This window comes from Talpa europaea, assembly GCF_964194135.1.
Source record: "Talpa europaea genome assembly, chromosome: 5".
Lineage (NCBI taxonomy): Eukaryota > Metazoa > Chordata > Mammalia > Eulipotyphla > Talpidae > Talpa > Talpa europaea.
In genome coordinates, this window is record NC_140071.1 from 105,044,464 (window position 1) to 105,067,014 (window position 22,551).

Sequence of the window (22,551 nt, forward strand, 5' to 3'; positions counted from 1 at the left end):
AAATCACAACGGACACAGCAGAAATCAAAAGAATAATCAGTAACTACTATGAACAGTTATATGGAAACAAGTTCAACAATCTAGAGGAGATGGACAAATTCCTACAACTCTACAATCACCCAAAGCTAGATAAAGAAGAAATAGAACACCTAAACTGACCAATTACAATTAGCGAAATTGAAATGGTAATCAAAAACCTCCCCAAAAACAAAAGTCCAGGACCTGATGGATTTACAAATGAATTCTACCAAACATTCAGAGACGAATTAGTGCCTATCCTTCACAAACTCGTCCAAAAATTTGAGAAGGAAGGGAAAATACCAAACACGTTCTATGAAGTCAACATTACACTAATACCAAAACTGAACAAGGACAACACAAAAAAGGAAAACTACAGGCCAACTCCCTAATGAACACTGATGCAAAAATCCTCAATAAAATTTTAGCTATCAGAATCCAACAATGTATCCATAAGATAATTCACCACGACCAAGTAGGATTCATTCCAGGGACACAAGGATGGTTTAACATCCGAAAAATCAATCAACGTTATCCAACACATCAACAAAAAGAAATATAAAAACCATATGATAATATCAATAGATGCTGAGAAAGCTTTCGACAAAGTGCAACACCCATTCATGATAAAAGCCCTTGAAATTCTTGGGATACAAGGAACATACTTCAACATCATAAAGGCCATCTATGACAAGCCAACAGCCAGTATCATTCTCAATGTTGAAAAGCTGAAAGCATTTCCATTAAGATCTGGAACAAGACAAGGATGTCCACTCTCACCACTGCTTTTCAATATAATACTGGAAGTCCTAGCCAGAGCAATAAGACAAGAGAAAGACATCCAAGGGATCCAAATAGGAAAAGAAGAAGTCAAACTATCACTATTTGCAGATGATATGATAATATACGTAGAGAACCCCAAAAACTCCACAGAAAAACTAATTCAACTCATCAATCAGTTCAGTAAAGTGGCAGGATACAAAATCAATACGCAAAAGTCAGTAGCCTTCCTATACACAAACAATAAATCTGAAGAAGAAGAAATCAAAAAAACCATCCCTTTTATTATCGAAACAAAAAAAATCAAATATTTGGGAATAAATCTAACAAAAGAGGTAAAGGACCTATACAAAGAAAACTATAAAACACTGTTAAAAGAAATAGAAGAAGACACAAAGAAATGGAAAGACATCCCCTGCTCATGGATTGGAAGAATAAACATTATTAAAATGGCCATCCTACCAAAAGCAATATACAGATTCAATGCTATTCCAATCAAAATTTCAATGTCATTCTTCAAAGAAATAGAACAATTATTGGTGAAATTCATATGGAATCACCAAAAACCCCGAATAGCCAAAGCTCTCCTGAAAAAAAAAAAAAAGGGAATGGAGGCATCACACTCCCAGACTTCAAACTATACTACAAAGCCATAATAATCAAAACTGCATGGTATTGGAACAAGAACAGACATACAGACCAATGGAATCGAATAGAAAATCCAGAAATAAACCCACAGATCTATGGTCAACTAATCTTTCACAAAGGAGCAAAGACTATGCATTGGAGCAAAGAAAGTTTGTTCAATAAATGGTGCTGGGAAAACTGGGTCGCTACATGCAAAAGAATGAAGTTTGACCACTACCTCACACCATACAAGAAAATCAACTCAAAATGGATTAAAGAACTAGACATAAGACCTGAAACCATAAAATATATAGAAGGAAACATAGGTGAAACACTACGTGATTTGCACATCAAAGACATCTTTACAGACACATCACCCAAAGCAGTGACAGTGAAGGCAAAGATAAACAGCTGGGACTACATCAAATTAAAGAGCTTCTGCACAGCAAAAGAGACAATAACAAAAACAAAGAGAAACCCCACCAACTGGGAGAACATTTTTGCACCCAACACTAATGATAAAGGACTGATCACAAAAATCTCAAAGAGCTGATGAGACTCAACAACAACAAAGAAAATAATCCAGTTAAAAAATGGGCAGAAGAGCTAAAAGAAACTTCTCTGAAGAGGAAATGCAAATGGCCAACAGGCATATGAAAAAATGTTCAACATCACTTGTAATCAGGGAAATGCAAATCAAAACTACCATGAGATACCATCTTACACCAGTGAGAATGGCACATATTAAAAAAACTAGCAACAACAAATGTTGGTGAGGGTGTGGAGAAAAGCGAACTCTTCTGCACTGTTGGTGGGAGTGCAAACTGGTCCAAACACTATGGAGAGCTGTATGGAGATTTCTGGACCTACTAAACATAGAGCTTCCATATGATCCAGCAATGCCACTCCTAGGTATCTACCCAAAGGACACAGAAACATCAATTCCAAAGAACACCTTCACCCCTATGTTTATAGCAGCACTGTTTACAATAGCTAAGCTTTGGAAACAACCCAAATGCCCAAAAATAGATGACTGGATCAAGAAGATGTGGTATATATACACAACGGAATATTACTCAACAATCAAAAAAAGATAAACTCATGCAATTTGCAGCAACATGGATGGCGCTGGAAGGGATCATGCTCAGTGAAATAAGCCAAAAAGAAAAAGAAAAAGAAAAATAGGGCCTCCCAGGTGGCGCAGCGGTTGAGCGCTGGGTTGCAAAGCTGCCCGCGGCCTCTGCGGCGCCGGTTCGATCCCCGGCTGCTCCCCGGCCACCGGAGGAGGGTCCCACATGGCGCGCAGACCTCTCCTGCCGCCCGCTGCTCCCCTCAGCAGTGTACTTCGGTCCTTCTGCCTGTTCTGCTCCCTGCTCTGGCTCTGGTGAATTCTCTCACCCTCCCAGCTTCTGACTGTACCCAGTGCATGTATAAACCAAACAAACAAACAAACAAATAGATAAATAAATAAGATATGCCTCTAGAAAATTTAAAAAAAAAAAGAAAAAAAAGAAAAAGAAAAATACCGGATGGTCTCACTCATAGCAGGAATCTAGAAAACTTAAATAAGGGACCAGGAAAATGAATAACTATAAGAAAGTGAAAATCAGAATCAACAAAAAACTATGAAACAAAAAGACACAAGTTTAATACGTTGTATCATTTTCTTAAATGGGTTTTATAGTGTTCTATATATATGTTATAGTTTTTTTTTTACAATCTGTATTTGATGATATTAAGGAATTATTTCATTCCTGGGATGTGGGCATATGTAAACTAAAATGGATTTGCCATTTATTGATAACTGGTGAAACTGAATGATGAATACATGGGGTTCGTTATACTATTTTTGCTTTTGTGTCAATTTGAAGTTCTCCACAATGAAAATTTAAAAGGAAAAAAGAAGTCATTATCTCTTTTATGTTTTAACAGATAAATGAAACATTTCATGGCTCCAAACTAAGAAAACAGTATGTCCGCTCTCATGTTGTGCAAGTAAGGTAGGTAAATAGCCTGAGAAGCTGTTTTTATCTGTCAGCTTTATGTCTCACACTCAACCGAATATCTTTGTAATGCCTACAATAAAAGGATAAAATAAATTTGAATTAGGTGTTTCAAAACCACTTTCAAAAATGAAAGAAGATATTCAAGGTCTGTTGGGAAATTATTAAACCACAACCAAGAATTGACTGATTACATCAGGTGAAAGGGCACAAAAATCAAAAAAGCAAATCTAAAAGCAGGTGATCATTTCAACATAAGAAAACAATGGGTAAGAGAGAGCCATATCCAGAATGTCTTAACCAGGAGTGTCAAACTAGTAACTAATGGGCCAAATCTGCCTTAGAGTTGTGGAATGAAGGTAAAAGTTTGGAGATTTCACATAAAAGACAGAATTTTCAGAATGGTTTGGAAAATAAAAGATCTGATAACACTAACAGGCTGAAACTGATACTGTTCAATTTGTAACAGCCCCAAATAGTCACACAATATATACATATGTATATACTCCAACCAGCTTGACCTTTTACCTTACCTTTCTGGTCCCAATAGAAATCCAATTCTATAGCTGTTGTCTAGTAAAGAAGTTGTTTTTTCTAACACTGGTGAGGAACAGGAGAGCAGAGCACGATATTTAAAAAATCAAAATCACAAGCACAAATAGAGCAGTTAATATGCATTGGAATCTATCTGTGTCTAAAATTACAACTTGTGCTATTTTATTTTCTTGGTTTATTTCTAAATAATCCATGTCCCAGAGAATGTCATTTGAATCGAGTAGTTACCCTGATAACAACCCTGAAATGTCTGTATATATTAGTTTTCCACTTTACAATGAGGAAATTGAAGCAAAGATAGGTTAAGTGACTTGCAGGGTCACAAATTTAAAAAATAACAAATCTGTAGTTTCAAAGCAAGCAATCTTTTTGTTCAAAGATTTTATTTATTTTTGTGCAGTAGAAGAACAGGGGTACAGCCAGAGGTATGTTTGTGGGGGTGAGAGGATTCACCAGAGAAAGTGGGGAGCAGAATAGGAAGCTCTACTACAATACACTACTAAGGGGAGCGGAGGCAAAAGAGGAGAAGTCTTAAGGCAAAACAGGAGAGGTCTGCTGGGCCATGTGGGTTAGCTTCCTGGACAGAGATCGAACTCAGGCCTTCATCGTGGTAGTAGCACTGACACTTAACCACAAGGCCACCAGGGAGATCCCAGAAGTCAAGCAATCTTATATGGATTGTTGCATCAATTTGTCTAATCTCCAGTGATTATTTTAACTATACTCCACTACAATCCTTTCTCCACACAGCAATCAAAGTGAATTGGAAGAGCACATCATTCATCTGCATGAGTCACCTTAGCAATTTCCCACAAACTCCAATCTCCACATAGTCCCTACAACTCTGACTGACCTGGCCTGACTCATTGACCTCATCTCATACCATGTTTCTCCCTCATGATTTTAAATCCTTACTAACCCATTACTATTCTTCCAATAAGCATGCCAAAATTGTTCCTACCACACTGTCAAAACACAAATTGCACCAAATTTAAGCATACAAAAAGACTTTATGCAAGGTTGTTGCAATAATGGAGAAAGGTGAGAATGAAGTCCTAATTCCCTTGAAGTGAAGGATAATTTCATATTTAAAGGCTGAAGTGAGAGGGAGATCTTAGTCTCTCTGTGTTTTCTAATTGGTTTTGCCCAAAGAAAGATAAACTTCTTGTAGCTTTATGACCAGATGGAGCAGGGTAACCACCATGGTTAAACTTCCACTCTCACATGGAAACTGTGAGATAAGGTACTATCTCCTCTGATTGACATTCAAAGACATTGCTTTCAGATTCTTAAAGAAGACATTTTTGGAGTTACAAAACTGGAAAAGGCCTTTAAGATTTTCAAATATTTCAGAGGGCAGTGAAAAAGTTTACAAGTTTTTTAAAGTAAATTTTCTAAAAACAAAAAAAAAAAGGGGGGTGTGGGTTATCAGAGATCTAGAGCCAGAAAGAAGACTACTAGACACTTAACAGAACTAAGGGAATGTTAAGGTTTCTTCATAGCACTTATTTTAAAGGTTATTTTATTTCTTTGTTTCCTTGTTTATTTGTCTCACCTACTGACATGAAGGCAGGGACCTTTGGTCTAATATGTTAAAATAACTCCGTACCTAAAGCTCTGTCAGATATATTTCCTGAATTAATACATATTTGTTAAATGAATGAATAAATCAATCAACAAATAGAAAGTTCAGCAATGGAAAGGAAAACTACCTGTAGCAAAAAATTACTGATATTTGTCATACAAAACTAAATATTATTTTAAAGTGAAGAAAAGGTAAAATTCAAGTAACTGTCGAGTCATGTTTTCAGTGAAAGAGATCATATGACTTGAATGATGTCAGATTAAGAAGTCATCTGTCTATATTTAGTTTGGTTTTAATTCATTATTTGACCAAAGAGAAAAGTTCAGAGTGACATCGATGGTTTGACAAAATATTTAAAATAAACAGAGTAATATGATATGTCCTTGTCTGCTCCATAATGAACAGAGGGCTTATCCCTACAGATCAGATAAGAGAAAGTTAACATGGCATAAAGGCAGCTGTGGTGAAAATACTAAAAAATTGACATGTAATTACTAAAGGCTTAATACTTTAAAAAGCAATAAAAATAATACATTTACAGCACTCAAAGGAAGATCATGTATAGCATTCATCCTAAAACATAAGGTAATAAGGGGTGACATAGAAATTAGCTAGTCCATTTACTTGGAATTATCCTGGGAAAAAATATTGAAATAATAAGGATTTTTAATCACTTAGAAAATCTTGGATCTTGGCCATGGTTACTGTTTTTTGTTCATGCGTATATAAAGGTTTTAAAGTGGAAACTTCTGGGGTTGTTCTTGAGTTACTTAGAGCTCTGGGATTGTTGTGGATTTCCAAATGCACAAATGTAGAGAAATGCCTAGGAATAGATGAGGAGAAATGGAAACAAAAAATGGCAACCGAATAGACTTTCCATCAAGTTAGTAGTAATTTACTTTTAAAATTTCTGACTTTACATTTGCATCTTCAAGCCCAAATTACAAATAACTTCAGTCTAGCATTTTTGTTCAGTCATGATTTCCAAAAGGTAAGAGAGAAATGACACATCTTTGCAAATTAAACATCCACTGAAAAAAAGAAAAAAGCAGTGATAATTCTATAATCTTATCTGTTAGATTTCATTTTGCTTTTTGCTACTGGCTATTCCTACAGAGTCCATAGTGGATATATAATGCATAGATACATTTATATTAACAGTAATTTTTATATAGCACTTAGCTTTTTCAAAATACCTTCATGCCCATTATCTTATATGATGTTTACAATAACTTAATAATATTATTATCCCATTATAGAGATGAGAAAAACATAAGCACAGAGAATGCCAACAGCATGCTATAATCAAGAAGTTGCCAAATGATGAATCCAAAACACTTTTCAGTGCTCCTGCTTCTAATCACTCTGTTTCTGTTCACCATATCCATAGAATGTCAATCCCACTTCCTTGAGAGGAACTGAAATAGTTCTCAGATCTGCTTTAAAAAAGTTAGCATGACCACTAAGAGTGATAAAGGCTCCATAAAAAAAGCATAATTTATTTGTCTGTTTCTGTTCTACAGCCGCGCCAAAGGGAAAGTAATAATTCACTCTGTGCTGAAGTTCAAATCCTATTACAAAAATAATGCAGCAAAGTTCTGGGATAAGATACAAACCATTTTATATCAGAAGATAAAGGGTGAAACTAGGACTTTAAATATAGATTCTTCTTCTTTCAGATTTTCAGGTAAGCCTTTTTATATATGCTATAAAAAGATTTACATCTTTTATTTTTGTGTTTGGTTCTGCAAGTGAAAACTGCACTTCTCCCTTAAAATACCATTTCATATGCAATGATAATTGCTGTTAATGAAGGTTAAAGTAATCAGGGTTCATGTTTATCAATTTCTTGGGTATATTATTTATGTATCCATGGAATTAAACCATATTGGTGATTTTTTCTTTTTTTAAGTAAATAATGTCCCAAATAACATTTCTTGGTAAAGTACCATTAAACATAAACTCTTATGGTTTGTTCTGTGGTTCATGATTCTCTCAATTCCTCTGGGTGTCTCAAGACTCTAGACCTAAATTCCAGAATTAGGTTTAAACCTCTTTAATAGCAATAGCATTACTTTTTCTTTTTTTAGATTTATTTTTTATTTATTTATGCATGCAAGAACTGGGGTATAGGCCAGAGGGGGCAGGTGATGGTGAGGGGATTCACCAGAGACAGAGCGGGGAGCAGAACAGGCAGATATACTGAAATGCACTGCTAAGGGGAGCAGCCAGGGCGACAGGAGAGGTCTGCTACACCAGATGTGGTTAGCTCCCTAGCCTGGATCAAACTCATGCCAGAGTGACTGGAGATGGCTTGATAGCCCTGAGACTTTAACCCCCATGCCACCAGGGAAGTCCCCATTACTTTTTCTTGATGGACCTTTAATGGATCTTGTCTCTTGCAATCATATATACAAAATAAATTCCTTATTTTGGTTACCTAACAGCACTGAGAGCAATTTCCTCTAAAATAGGGATAACTCTCCCTTCTTTCCCAGGATCTAAAGTGTCTCTCTGATAACAGTACAGCCAACACCTGGCACAGCTAAGCTAGGCTATCAGTTCTCTGCTACAACAGTTTTAACCAAGGGCATAAAAGTATCACTACCCCTGCAGGAAGGACTAAAAGGATTAAATACTTGTGAGGAAAAAAAATTCTAGGCCACGTGTTCACTTGCATGGAACATCAAAAGGATCAAAAAACAAACCTTGAACATGCTTCTCCTGCATAAGAGGCCATTATGTTGTTGAAATGTGACTCCCTTTGGTTTACTAGCTACTTTCTTTCAGAACTTTCCTTCTCACACAATTTACCCTATGTGTGACTTTGAAAGAACACAGAGAAGCAAAGCAACTCTCCAGTTTATTGTTGACACCAAAGATAGGTTTTTGGAAATTCATCTACTAAAAAAATGGGCTAACGTGTAAAGACATAGCATTATGTTCCAAGTATTCTCCAAAAATTTAAGAATATTACTTAGGATCCCAAGAAACACGATTTTCTAGGAATCTTTTCCAGATTTTTCTTGGTTGTTTTGTTTATTATAATGATCTTCTAAAATTTTATGAAGATCAGTGACTTTTAAGGATGTCATGTTTGAAGTACAGATGGTGCTTTGGTATTGTTTTAACCTCTCCCTGTTGTTTAGTAACTCCCTCCCCCCACCCCCTTCTTTATCTCTCATCACAAGTTAGATACCGCATGAAGCTGCCTGACAGTTCATAGGTGCAGGATCAAACCCAGATGCCCACAGGCCCAAAGCAACAATGAAATGAGTTAACACAAAGTTCACAAAACAGCCCTCACAGAGAGGAATTGTGAATATTCATTGTTCACCACATAAATAGGTCTCTGATTTAGGGATCTATGAAAAGTTTATTTAAGTAGTTAACCTTGCTGTCATAACATCTTTATTGAATAGTCTGACCTTCTTATGTTGTTTAGTTATTTGGTTATTTAGAGCTTGGTCCTAAGTATGTCAAGGCTTTGGATTTCATATTCATAAAAGCCTCTTAACATAGAAAGAAAAGTGACCATTTCATACAGTTGTGACTTTAGACATCAATTATCAGTGGTTTTAGTTACAATGAATGATTAGATACAGCACCAATGTCCCCAAGTTACTAAGCCTAGAAAAACGGGATTATGCTAAATAAAATAAGACAGGAGAAAGAAAAATGTATGATCTTGTTCATATGTGGAATACAGTCTGACAAAAAGTTAGAAAAACACAAACTCTAGAAATGAGAGGGAGCACAATGGATTATGGTAGAAGACTACAGGTGCCTGGCGGTGGGTATAGTGTGGTAACATACATTGAAGAGGAAGCTTCTATATTTCTGAATCATATACAGTGTTGTAAACTACTGTTACCCTATTTAAACATATTACTCATAATAATAATAATTAAGATCCATAACAATAATACGTAACTTCATTTTCTACTCACTGAATTCCTGAATTCCATGAAAGATAACAATAACAATGCTATTAACTTACAAGGTACTAACAAAATTAGTATTTTTGCAGTACATACTTCAGTGAAAGAGCGATGTTTTCTCTACCAATTCTACACTCACTAGATGAGAAGATCTTCAAATTGACTAGTTAATATAAAATATAAAACCTAGAAAAACCACTGAGAGTATGGTTTTTCCCTGTTCAAAAGAGAACTGTTTCCTAAAAAAATCTTTCAGAAAGAGATCACTTAGTCTAATACTGCTGACATCCTTGGGGAAAGTTTTTATATATTCCCAAAATTCATAATAAATTATGGCTAAACAACTCCTTTAAGTTCAAGTTAGTTAACACAATTTTGCTTTATTATTTTATGATTGTTAACATGATTCCATTAATTTATTTTATAGCTTAACTATCAAAACTGAACATAATCTGATACTTAAGTGTTTATGTAATTCAAAATTTAATGCAGAAACAAAAGAACGAAGGAAGGGAGAGAGAAAAGGAAGGAAAGAAAGAGGAGAAGAGAGAGAGAGAGGAAAAGAGACAAAGAAAGGAAACTTCTCTCCTGGAAATTCTGGAAGGAAAATTTCAAATCAGTTCTTGTGTAAACAGATATGTGCCTCATAAGCTAAAGTGAACATTTTAAATAGGATGTCTTATAAAATCGAATGCTCATAAACTTAATGAACATATTTAAGGTATTGCTGTAATTTGTTTTTTAAAAAATAATGATTATTTAATGCCTTGTATATACTGGTACACTTAACCTAATGAATTGAGTAGGTATGAAAAATATTTTTAAAACTTATGCTAATATGGGATTGCTTAAAATAAAAACTCAAATTATATAGAAAGAATAGAAAGAATAATACTATACATGAGGATGATGGGCCTGACCCGCAACTAAGAGGGTTTTTTTTTAATTATTTATTTTCTTACATCACTGTTAATTTTACAGTATTTGATTTCTCCCCCACCACCATACAACACATGATCCATCACCACAATTCCTTGTGCTCTTCCCTCCCCTGTTTTGACCCAGAGTTTTAAAAGAATAACCCTCTGACTAGCACTCATTTATGAGCAGCTGACCAATATCGGATGGATTATGTTAATATAACACACCTTTTCATGCCACTGGGCCATGACACATTGCATCGCTTTGTTTGTACCATGCTTTAAACAACCAAACTACCCAATCACTTTTTGATAAATTCTGGAGGACATTTTTTAAAAGGATACTATTGATTATGTGTCCTTACTTAACCAAGAAGCAATCTTCAGCTCTATCAACCTGTTTTATGAGCAAAACATTTCCTGAAATAGCCTAAGGAGTATAAGATGAGCATTGACAATTCCTCAGAAATAAGTCTTTCTAAATAGGTAATTTCAAAATATAGTTTATATTTTATCTTTTTAACAAATATAAAGACTTGCAGTACTCACTTTGGCAGTGCATATATTAACTATAAGGCTTCCTTAAAATTACCTTTTTAAAAAAATCTTTCTCAAATTTACCATGTATATTTCTGACATTTCTGTGGACATCATCAAAATACAGTAGACATATTAATGATCAGGGCACTTAGAGTTATTGGCGTCATCACCAAATGACCCTACTACTTGAGTTTTTGAACTCTCGTATTTTCTTTCTTTGTCATATTTGATTTTAAGCATAGTTCTTGCTGTTATTTCTATATTCTTTGTGGCCTTTCTTCTATCTTCTTCCAATTCACTTGAATATTTTGTAGTAACTTATATACAAAAATTAGAATAAGGGTGTGTTGGGCATCCTCATACACCATATGAACTTTAGTGAATTCATATTATGATACATATTCGGGCTCCTTAGACAATCTTGTCTCCTGATTCTTGACTTTATTATTGGAAATTTTGCCAAGGCTTCTGGAAAGATGTGGAGCACTGTTTCTGCTGATATTCCAAAATATCTATCAATAAATTCAGGAATTTACTTAAAATAATATTTCTTTTAAGTATTTTTCAAATGAAACTTTGAGCTTAAAGCCAATATATATATATATATATTATTGAATAAATCAGCTATGTATTAGATGCTTTCCAGCTACTCTAAGAGATTTAAATATCAATGGTTATTGAACTAAAGGACCCATTGTCAACAGGACACACAACATGTTTCCACAAAAATATCCAAAATCTAAGAGTGACTTTACCAAACTATCATTCTTATTTTCTAATCTCTGTAAGAGGAAAAGCCATAATAACTTTATAAAAGTCACTTTTGATAGTCAGAAACTAATTTTAAACAATTCATACTAGAACAATCCATCTTGTGAACTCCACTTAGTTCAGTTAATTGCCTGGACTACTAAAAGATCCTTCAGGAGTGACTGAGTTCTAGACGCAGAAAAGACTCTGAGACTCCAGACCAAAATATGTAGATTAATAGTAGATCAAAACACGACTGACTTTATTCAATGGAGTTCTAAATTCAACTTGCCAATTTATTTATTTTTTGTGTGCCTTTGTACTTTACCAAGAAAAGAACATATACACGACAACTTTAATGTAAAATGAGCAAGATATAGACATTTGTACTAAGGTTGAGATTTCCAGGATTGTTTGTTACTGCAGCAAAAGATTACTAAATTAGATACTATGTGGAATGTAATAGAACAGAAAACAAATTTCTAGAGCTAGACCTCTACTTTTTGTCAACTTGCAATTTAGATCCAGTATTTTGAATTTTTGCCATTAGCATAACATCTTTTCCTTGACACTATTTGACTGAATTGACAATCTGCTTGGATTTTGATGAATTCTCAATTATACTTCATCATGACCTTTCAAACTGTGAACTACTACCCTGGTAACAGAATAAAAATACAAGCTGCCAACTGGGAGAAAATATTTGCACACCATATATTACAGAACTGCTACCTAGAATACGTAAAGAACACTCTTAATGCAGTGAAAAAAAATGAGTGATTCAATTTGAATTGGGTAAAATATGTCAAGAGATATGTGACAAAAAATATGCATTTACAAGCACATAAACAGAGGTTGACTAACATTAGTAACTGGAGGGATACCATGAGATGTTCTTACATATTTACAAGCAAGTTTTACGTCTATGAAAATTTAAAGTGATGAGTTTTGTGCTGGCAAGGTTATGGAGAAACTGAATCACTCATCCAGTGCTTGTGGTAATGTGAATTGGTACATTCACTCTGAAAACAGTTTGGTAATTTCTTTAAAAAATAAACATACTACCACCATGCAATCCAGCTATTACATTCCTGGGTATTATCCCAGACAATGACTTGTGTTCAAACAAACAAAAAAGACATATACCTCAGTGTTTACAGTATCTTTATTCCTAATCACCCAAAACTGAAAACAAACCAGACATCCTTCAAGTAAATGGTTAAATAAACTCAGGCTCAGCATACCATGGAATACTACTCAACAATAAAAACAACTTGGATGGATCTCTAGAGAATCACATTGGGCGAAAGAAACCAATCCAAAAACTTATATATTGTATGACTTTATTTATATGAATTTATGACATTTTTAAAATAACAAAATTATAGAAAGGGAAAGCAATTAGTTGTTGCTACAGATTAAGGATGAAGTAATACAGCAGGAAGCAGATGTAGCTAAAACTGAACAACATGATGAATACTTATGGTTATGGAAATGTTCTATATTTGAACAACATCAATGTCAATCTGATATTGTACTGTAGTTGAAAGATATTACCTTTATAACACATTTGCAAGATATTATTTTTCAAAGAAATTGGATAAAGGGTACATAAATATTATTTACAACAATTACATCTGAATCTACTATCATCTCATAATAAAATATTGGATTTTTAAAAATTATTTTATAAAAACTTACACAAAAAAACTTCTTGCAGTTAGATCTTAGATTTATTTGAATTTGTCTCCTTATCTCTCATATTACTAGATTTATGAGTTACTATCATATCAAACATTATTTAAATAAGTTATAGTGTGAATTTTTTAAATGTCTTTGGGAAATTTGGAAATCATTTTAAGCTGAAAAGCTAGCAGTATGAAACTACTCCTACTAAAATATGATATCTTCTCTTCCATTCCAGTGGTCTGAAATCTTTCTGAAATCTTATTCAAAAAGACAGTGAAAATGTGAAAGCACTGAAGTTCTCAGGAAAAAACACTGATTTCTTTAATATTAGTTATCACATATGACTGTTTCTTTCCTGTTTCTATTAATGAAATAAACATTAAATAGCTAAAAGTGTCATAGACTAAATGTCAGTTTTAATTTTTTCCCTTTTAAGTGATTTCTGTTTCTCATAAGATATGCATCCAGGAACTTTGATTAAATCTCATGATGTGGTATGGGGGAAAATCAATAGGGGACAAGTCAAGAATAGGCATACAAAATATTAACAGCTCTTTGAAAAAAATAAAGAAGGACACATTTTTATTAACTCTGTTAATTCAGGTGAGGAAGAAATTTAAAGATTTCAGAAATGTTTTCCAAGTCGGTTTTTCCATTCTTTATGCCCTTTACCTTGTCTTTTATGTAGGATTTCCAAATAAATACACTAGAGCCTTATATGTTCCGAAATAGAAAAAAAAATAGTTGTGGTTTGTGTTTAATGACAGCTTACTAGTGTAACTTCAAGAACCATGTAATTGCTATGGATTTACTCATAAGTGTTGCATAAAACAAGTCTATAAATTCTGTTATGGTTGTAATTGGCTCTATTAACCATTATCTGAATGTTTTTATTTTTCTGCATTTTGTCAAATATGTATAAATTACAGAAGAAATATCTTTTTTACTATAAGAAAAAAAAATTAAAACAAGCAATCTTAAGTAAATTGCAAAGAAAAACTAAATTTATTCGAATGAACAAGTGAATTTTACTAGATGATGGTAACTTTGAGACAAATACTATATGCAAGTTGGCAAGGGGATATAAAGCTAAGGAATTATCTAAGGAAAGGGTACTGGGCCTCCCGGGTGGCGCAGCGGTTGAGCGCTGGGCTGCGAAGCTGCCCGCAGCCTCTGCAGTGCCAGTTCAGTTCGATCCCCGGCCCCTGCAGAGGGTCCCACATGGCGCGCATACCTCTCCGTGCCCACTGCCCGGCTCAGCAGTGTATTTCAGTCCTGCTCCCCGCTCTGGTTCCGGTGAATCTCTTACCCTCCCGCGCTTCTGACTGTACCCAGTGCTTGTATAAATAAATAAATCTTTAAAAAGGAAAAAAAGAACACAGAAACATCAATTCCAAAGAGCACCTGCACCCCTATGTTTATAGCATCACTGTTTACAATAGCTAAGCTTTGGAAACAACCCAAATGCCCAAAAATAGATGACTGGATCAAGAAGATGTGGTACATATACACTATGGAATATTACTCAGCAATCAAAAAAGATAAACACATGCAATTTGCAGCAACATGGATGGCGCTGGAAGGGATCATGCTCTGCAAAATAAGCCAGAAAGAAAAAGAAAAATACCAGATGGTCTCACTCATAGCAGGAATCTAAAAAATTTAAATAAGGGACCAGGAAAAAGAATAAGTATAAGAAAGTGAAAATCAAAATGAACAAACAACTATGAAACAGAGACATTTTATGGGGGGTGGGGGGCGGGGAGAGGAGGGATTGGGGTCAGAATGGGGGGGTTGCAATTGTATGGGGAATATAAAAATAAAATTTATTTTTAAAAAAATTTAAAAAAAAATAAAAATAAAAAGGAAAAAAAGAGAAAGGATACTTAGAGATACTACCTCATAAGATGGGTCTTAAAGAAAGCAATAGGCATAAATTGAAAGGATTCTACTTCTCCACCACTGCACTCCAAATTTATTAAGGACAGAGTCCGTGTTTGTTCTTTGATTCCTGGCCCGTGGGAGAAACATCATTGCTGGGACATCAAAATACAGACCCTAACAATGTGTACAGATACCTGGGAGACCCAACTAGAAACTTTCCTAACTGGAAGTACTAATCCTAAATATTAATTACCTATCCAATATGTGTCCTCAAAAGAACCTCTTAGAAATACGTGGATGATATTTCAAATGCACAAGACAGATATTATTGCTTACATTGTCCACTGCTTACTGTATCAGCTTAACAGCCTAAATATATTCCTTGTGGAATGCCTGTCTTCTCATCATAACAGTGAACTTTTGTACTACTTCCAAAGCTTAAAATCCACAATGGACTATGATGAAGGACTATAGGTGTCTTTGTGATGGGTGTAATTCTCCCGAAAGGGTAGAACCTATATCTCTAAACTATATACAATGATGTAACCTAATGTTACATCAGTAAAAGAGATTTTTCTAAAATCAACAAGGACTAAGACACAGAAGAAGCATATGCAATATCCAAATAAAAATAGATACTTATTTTTTTATAATTCTTAAAATCTGCATAGAGGCAAAAAAAAATGAAACATAGTTCTACCTTAAAAGCTACCACCTACAGATTCAACCGGCTATTAATTAAATCATAAAGATTTAAGTTATTAAATCATAATAAAATTCCTTTTTAAATTTTACCTGTAGAGTCAAATTGGCAAACATAGTAAAGATATATTATGTATAAAACTTATGTATGTCACTAACGAATAATAAATGATATGTAATGTCTAACCACAGATGTAATTTTCAGTATAATTAAAAACAAAGAAAAGCATTTATTGAAGTTAAATATGCAGTCAGGTGACTAATCAAAATCTGCAGTAAGAGAAGGATCCAGATTTTGTTCAACCACAATCCAGGTGCATGTTGTTTCTTTGTCTTTTAATGCAGAGCAACCATATTAATGTTCCAGAGTGCATTCCAGAGTGAATGAATTTACATGGTAGAATATGATCATTTGTGTGTCACAACAATTTTATAGTAGTTACCATGTCACTTATAGTTTTAAGGTTTTCAGAAATCTACCACATGAACTTTTTAAAATATTTAATTAAATAAGTTCCATAAGAGAATTCAGTTGAACTCCTCTATATTTTTAATGCTAGAACCGTAGAAAAAAATTTCTGTAATAGCATTAATCAACTAATTTAACATTTGAACTCAGGAAAAGTAATACATTCACCTGAATAGAATTAAAATATGTGGTCCTTGTGAATTTTTCTACATTTTTCTGTAATATTATTTCTTATATTTTAGAATCATACAGCTTATTTTTTTCATTAGTATTATTATGTTACAGACTTTCTTCAAGGAATACAATTTTCACTGTGTAATATGCTTTTAGGGAGTCCTTTTATTACCTGGGTCTCTACTTATATTTACTTCCTAACCCCAGAAAAACACCAAATATGAAACAGTGGTCACGGATCTGCAACACTATAGCTCTAAAGCCCACAAATAGAGCATCTAACATCCTAACTAATCTAATCTTCAACCGTGAGTGAAATATGTCTATTTTGTCCCCAGTAAAATTAATTTGTTCCCTCCTTCCCCAAAGAATGTTTGTCATCAGCTATTCTTATTCCTTATCACCCATCTATGCTAAGCGATCTTTTTTGGTGCATCCTATTGCCTGTGCATAGATGTGCCATAGCACTCATTACATTATATTGAATTATTTACTTGGTCTTTGATCTCTTCCACTAACTCCAAGTTCATTGAGGGCAAGGTCCATATTTATTCTTCTTTATTACCGGTTCCAAAATAAGACCCATTCAGATTTACTAATCTGTTTTTAAAAACTGCTTTATCAAATTATACTTTGATAGAATCTGTTTCTTAGCAGGGGCAATGCCATTGTCTTTTGTCACTTCCTTTATATGGTATATTTGGTATGCTTACATATACAGTAAATATAATATCTTAGGTTACAGTGTTGACTCTTGATTCAGAAACAAATTGTCAAGAGTTGCAGCATTTGTGTGTGAGTCAAAGGACTTAAAAGAAAGGAACACAAACAGCCATAGCAATGACTCAGTCCAAAGGAGTGACAGCTTAAATCACTTCCCCATTCATTGTACCCATCTGTCTTCCACCTACCCAAGTGATAGTTATTTTTTTAAGCTCTCGGATAATGCAACTATTAAAAGTAAATTATAGGTCAAAACATTTCTTCCCTTTAGCAAGTCACGCATCAATAAAGAAAACCTCAAACAAAGAAGTTTTGTGAACACAATGGGGTTTCTAAGTAATTTGTGTTTATGTTGTAAGAATTAACAGCTTCCTGTCAAATTAAAAGTTTATTTCCCCAAATCTTAATATGGTCTGAGATATTTTACCTACCACATGGTGATCAAAATCAAACAAAAGAGTATTACGGCAATCAAGAATTAGCCTCAGAAGGCAGCTATGAAAGGATGGAAAAGTGCCACCTTTTCTGTTTAAGTAGGTGTGGCTCTTATCCACTCATAGTCCATCTGACTGTTGAGTGTCTCCTGCTTTTTGTTCAGACAAGTTGACTTTCTGGTAAAAGAGTCTTTTGTCTCTGATTTGTTGTGCAACCTAATTAATGTAAGTGTGTATGACTATAATTGACGTATAGAACTGGATACTCCCTCCTGGATTTATAGAAATCCAAGAGCATAGTAAAAATGAGCCTACATTGGCATTTATAGCATTTAATTTATAGAGCAAATGGTGGTTCCTTTTTGAAGAGAAGCTCCTCTTAAGTGTACTTGGTAATCCTATAGGGATGTGAGGCCCATAGCAAAATTGTCTGGAGTAAATCACTTCCCGTAATATTTCCCAGATGTCCATGACTGAGTAGACAATTTTGAAATCTGCCTTATTACTAAAGTAAATTGTTTTAATCCAAAATGAATGGGAAATAGGATGGCATGCTAGTTGAATGTTTTAAATAACTGAAACTTAGTGATGCAAATAGTATTCATTTTCAGAGGATTAAGGTATAGCAAAAAGTACTCAATACCAAAAAGTGCATAAATATAACATTGTGTGTGCTGTATCTCATAGTTATTAACATTATTTGTTATGATTTATATGGTATATGTATTTGAGTGTCTTGGCCTCCTTCCCCCAAAAAACAATGCATCAGACAGGGCATTGAATGTCATTGTAACTGATATGAGAAAGAGTGAAGGGTTGAAAGAGAAAAATGGAGGGGAATTGACCATCATTATGGGCAAAACTAGTTCCAACCCCTTGAGCTTTATGAATTATATTTCAAAACTGTTCATGACTAAAGAGGGAAGCTTTACTTATCATCTTCCCCCTTACATTGGCTCCAACAACATTAACTCTCACATTCTGTCTTGTCCATCTGGGAATGTCCATTGTGTGCCTTCTAGCAGAATGTGAGACATCTAAGGTGCTAAATTGAGAAAGGCATCTGTCAAGTTACTCCTCAGCCAAGTAGATCCAAATCTGCATGATATTGGTCACCATACTAGGCTGGAATAAGAGATAGGTCAAGAGTATTTAAAGTGGGACCCAAAAGGTGCCAAATACATTCAGTTATCTGGTCATTTGGATTCAAGATATGGTAGAAGATCACTATCTTCCATACAGTTCAGTACATTCCAAGACCCAGACCTCATTTTTAAATAACTTAAATGAAAAAATGAGTCTTTTTAGAAACAAAAAAAGAAATACTAGGATTTTATTACTCTACAATCATCTATAGACATAGAAATTATAGTCAAGATTGAATAAGATGATTATGCCCATAGAAAGTGAACCCCAAAATAATTAAATTAAGATTAAAATATGTTATAAGTGTATATATTTTCATTTTCTTTTTTCTTTGACTTTTAGATATTGCAATGCCAACAGCAGAAAATCTTCTCCATATTTGTAAGTTCATCAACAAAGATTTATTTTCTAGTGGAACTTAATTCCTAGGATGACAAAAAAGAACTCCCCTTGAGATTCAAAGCATAGTCCATAAAGGTGTTATGAGATGTCTGCTTTTAGAATCTGATGTGAAGATGACGGTAGTTGGTCTTAAATTGACTGATATAGACTTTATATGAAGAACACATTATCACATGCCATAATGGAGGATTGGATCTATGGACAAGCAGTGGTAAATGAGAACTTAGACTCTAAAACAACTGCACATTGGTTTTGAGCCCCAGATGTGCTGCTTACAAAATGGGTAAATTTACATAGGCTATTTAACTTTTCAAACTTTCAGTTCTAGGTAGCCGTGAAGATAAAAGAAGGTCACAGCAGTAAAGTACTTTCTAGAGAATATGGCTCGTATAAAGCACTCAATGATATTAGCTTTTTGCATTTTCTATTCTGCCTATGAAAAGTGCAGGCTTGGAACTCACTGTGAAAATATGTTTCTACAAGCAAAGATTCTTATACTGACTCTGTCTTTTTGCATGTAGCCTGCCTTATTGGCCAAGGCATTCTGCTTCCATTCTCCCCTGCTTCCACTAACCCCCTGAGAAATATGATCCCATGGCTGCAACAGGCTATCAGGATAACCATAACTCATATCTGGAACTGAGACAGAATCACCTTCCAGAGCCAGGTGACACTGGCACTGACCCTGACTATTATTATTGTCCTACAGTCACAACATATTTACTTATTTCTGAGCATCCTAGGCAAAACAAACACAAAGCTGTAGTAATTTTTTTCTATATATTTCAATCATGCAATCCTCAAGCAACTTAATAGAACCTCTTAAAGTCAAGTATTCCAATGAAAAGGTTAGTACTGACACGACCAAAATCCACAATAAGGAATTGATTGGGTTGATAGAAGACATGTAGCAAAGGCAAGATTAAAAGCAGGGGTAAGACAGAGATCGAACAATTTGGCTATCTCCCAGATGGAACAACTATCCAAATCAGTACTCTGAGTTTGATTTGGCCATTCTGAGATTTTGATTGTACTTTAAATAAAAGAGAAGAAGGGAGAGGTAGATAAGAAAAACCCAAAGAGAGCTGAAGAAAATAGAGTTTTGGTATGTGATATAAGATGTATTAATGTACATGAATAGGTGGTGGAATAGAAATTAGAGAGTTAAGGAGACAGTAAGTCCATGGTAGATTCTTTGATGTTTCTGAAAGTATCATACAGCAAGCCTTCATTACATTCCTTAAATCCTTGAAATTTACCTATCACCTATTTTGATATAAAAGCTACAAGGTACCAGGTATATTACAGCAAAAATAATAACAAAATAATACTGCAGAGATGGCAATTGACACCTCAACAAATCACGAGTAAATGAGAACTCAGAATATGTTATGCATGAATATAAAATATTTTAAAATTCTGAGTAAGAGCAGAAACAGGGAAGTATTGTCACCTGGGGAATTTCTTTGTTTTTATATTCCTCTGAAGGAAGTTGAATAAAAGCCAACTTCATTTAGGAGTTGTCCAAACAGAAGGAAGTATAGGGAGGAACCATTATTATACCTTTGGTTTCTGGGTTATTTATTTTATCCTTTGTAGCATCCATGATAAAGGTGTGGGAAGAAAGAGGAAAAGGAAAGGGAGTAACCAGTGAGTCAATGTGAGTGTTCACTCATTCAAAAATAACAATGACAAAGGGTCTGCTTCAGTGAAGTGAATTTTACGAAGTGAAAAGCCTTAACAAATTTCTGCAAACATTCCTTGAGCTTCTTCCCTATGACAGGATCTTTGTGGTAGGTTCTAGAGAGACATTAAACAAAGGATATGCATCTAAAGATATTTATCAATGAGAGGCCATCTATAGTGACAGATACCATAAATTATTAGGGACTAATTAAATACTTTAGTTGGAGTAAGAATTGCTAGTCAGAGGTATCAGAGAGTGACTCAGACAGAAAGAATACTAGCAAAGGTATATTATTACTGCACATTTGCTACAAAGACAATAGTCTTGTAGCTTTTGTGGATCTAAGTAGACAAAAGAAAACACTATGTCTTATTGAGAGAATAAATATTCAGAGAACTGTTTATTATTTACTATCTTTATATGTTATTTCTTCAATTCAAGTATTGTATATTGTGACTTGAGTAAGAACACATTTTTGTCCACTCATTGAGATCTCACTCACATTCGTTCACATGTTCTATGAATATTTCATTATAATCATTGCTTGAAACAACTACTAACAAAAGTTAAAAAGCACACATTTCTCTATGCAACTAAGTAACTTGTTATAAAAAAGTAACTTCCAAATTCAAAAATTTAATTCTACACTCATCATATGAGTGATGAGAATAAGAGAGAAGGACATAAATTTTGAATGAATTCTCAAAAAATCTGTCACAACCAAGTCAATCCTAATTTCTCTAAGACTTCCCTTATCAGTAATTAATAGTGACGTGTATTATATATTTACCATAGCAATACATGTTTAAACAACAGCAATATCATTATATGCTAATGAACTCTATTTTGAGCAGGTTGTGGACAAAGAGAAATAACTCCTTCTGGAAACAAAATAGCAGGCGGCGTGAATGCTGAGGAAGGGGAATGGCCCTGGCAAGTCAGCCTTCAACAGAACAATGTCCACCGATGTGGAGCCACTCTGATTAGTAATAGCTGGCTTGTCACTGCTGCTCATTGCTTCGTAAAGTAAGCTCTGGCTCAAAAACCTCACAGCCATTCAAGTACCTAAAAAGTATATACACATGTCTTTCAAGAATTTGACCACACAACTATGCATGCAACCATTCGATATTGTGAAGGTGTAGTCTCCAAATTGTCAATGAGTTGCGAAATAGCAAATATATTCAGATTAGAGCAGGGTTTGTCAACATTAGCACTATTGATATTTTGAGCCAAATAATTCTTTGCTGTGGGAATTAGCCTGTGAATTATAAGATATTTAATGGCATTCTTGACCTCTACCTATCAAATGCTGAGTAGCATTACCCCAGCTTAACAACCAAAAATGTCTCTAGGACAGCAAAATAGCCCTCAGTTGAGAATCACTAAACTAGGGTCATTTACTTCAAATTTATAAAGAAATTATAAATCCCAAACTGAATTTGGGTCATCTATTTCTTCCTCATCATTATTCCATTTGGTTTTAGTTATTCAGTAATGAGAATTTTAATTCATCCTGCGT

At 34.3% G+C, this 22,551-nt stretch overlaps 1 protein-coding gene across 1 annotated transcript in view; it reads left to right on the forward strand.

The window, feature by feature from the left end:
* Positions 1–22,551, forward strand: part of LOC311170617 (transmembrane protease serine 11C-like) — a gene marked incomplete at both ends in the record, with an annotated part of 39,935 nt that overhangs the window by 12,727 nt on the left and 4,657 nt on the right. The window contains 4 exons of the mRNA XM_084233001.1: positions 3,358–3,425; positions 7,092–7,255; positions 19,283–19,321; positions 21,884–22,055. Of these exons, the coding sequence (XP_084089127.1) occupies positions 3,358–3,425; positions 7,092–7,255; positions 19,283–19,321; positions 21,884–22,055 (443 nt within the window). The remainder of the gene's footprint in view (positions 1–3,357; positions 3,426–7,091; positions 7,256–19,282; positions 19,322–21,883; positions 22,056–22,551) is intronic.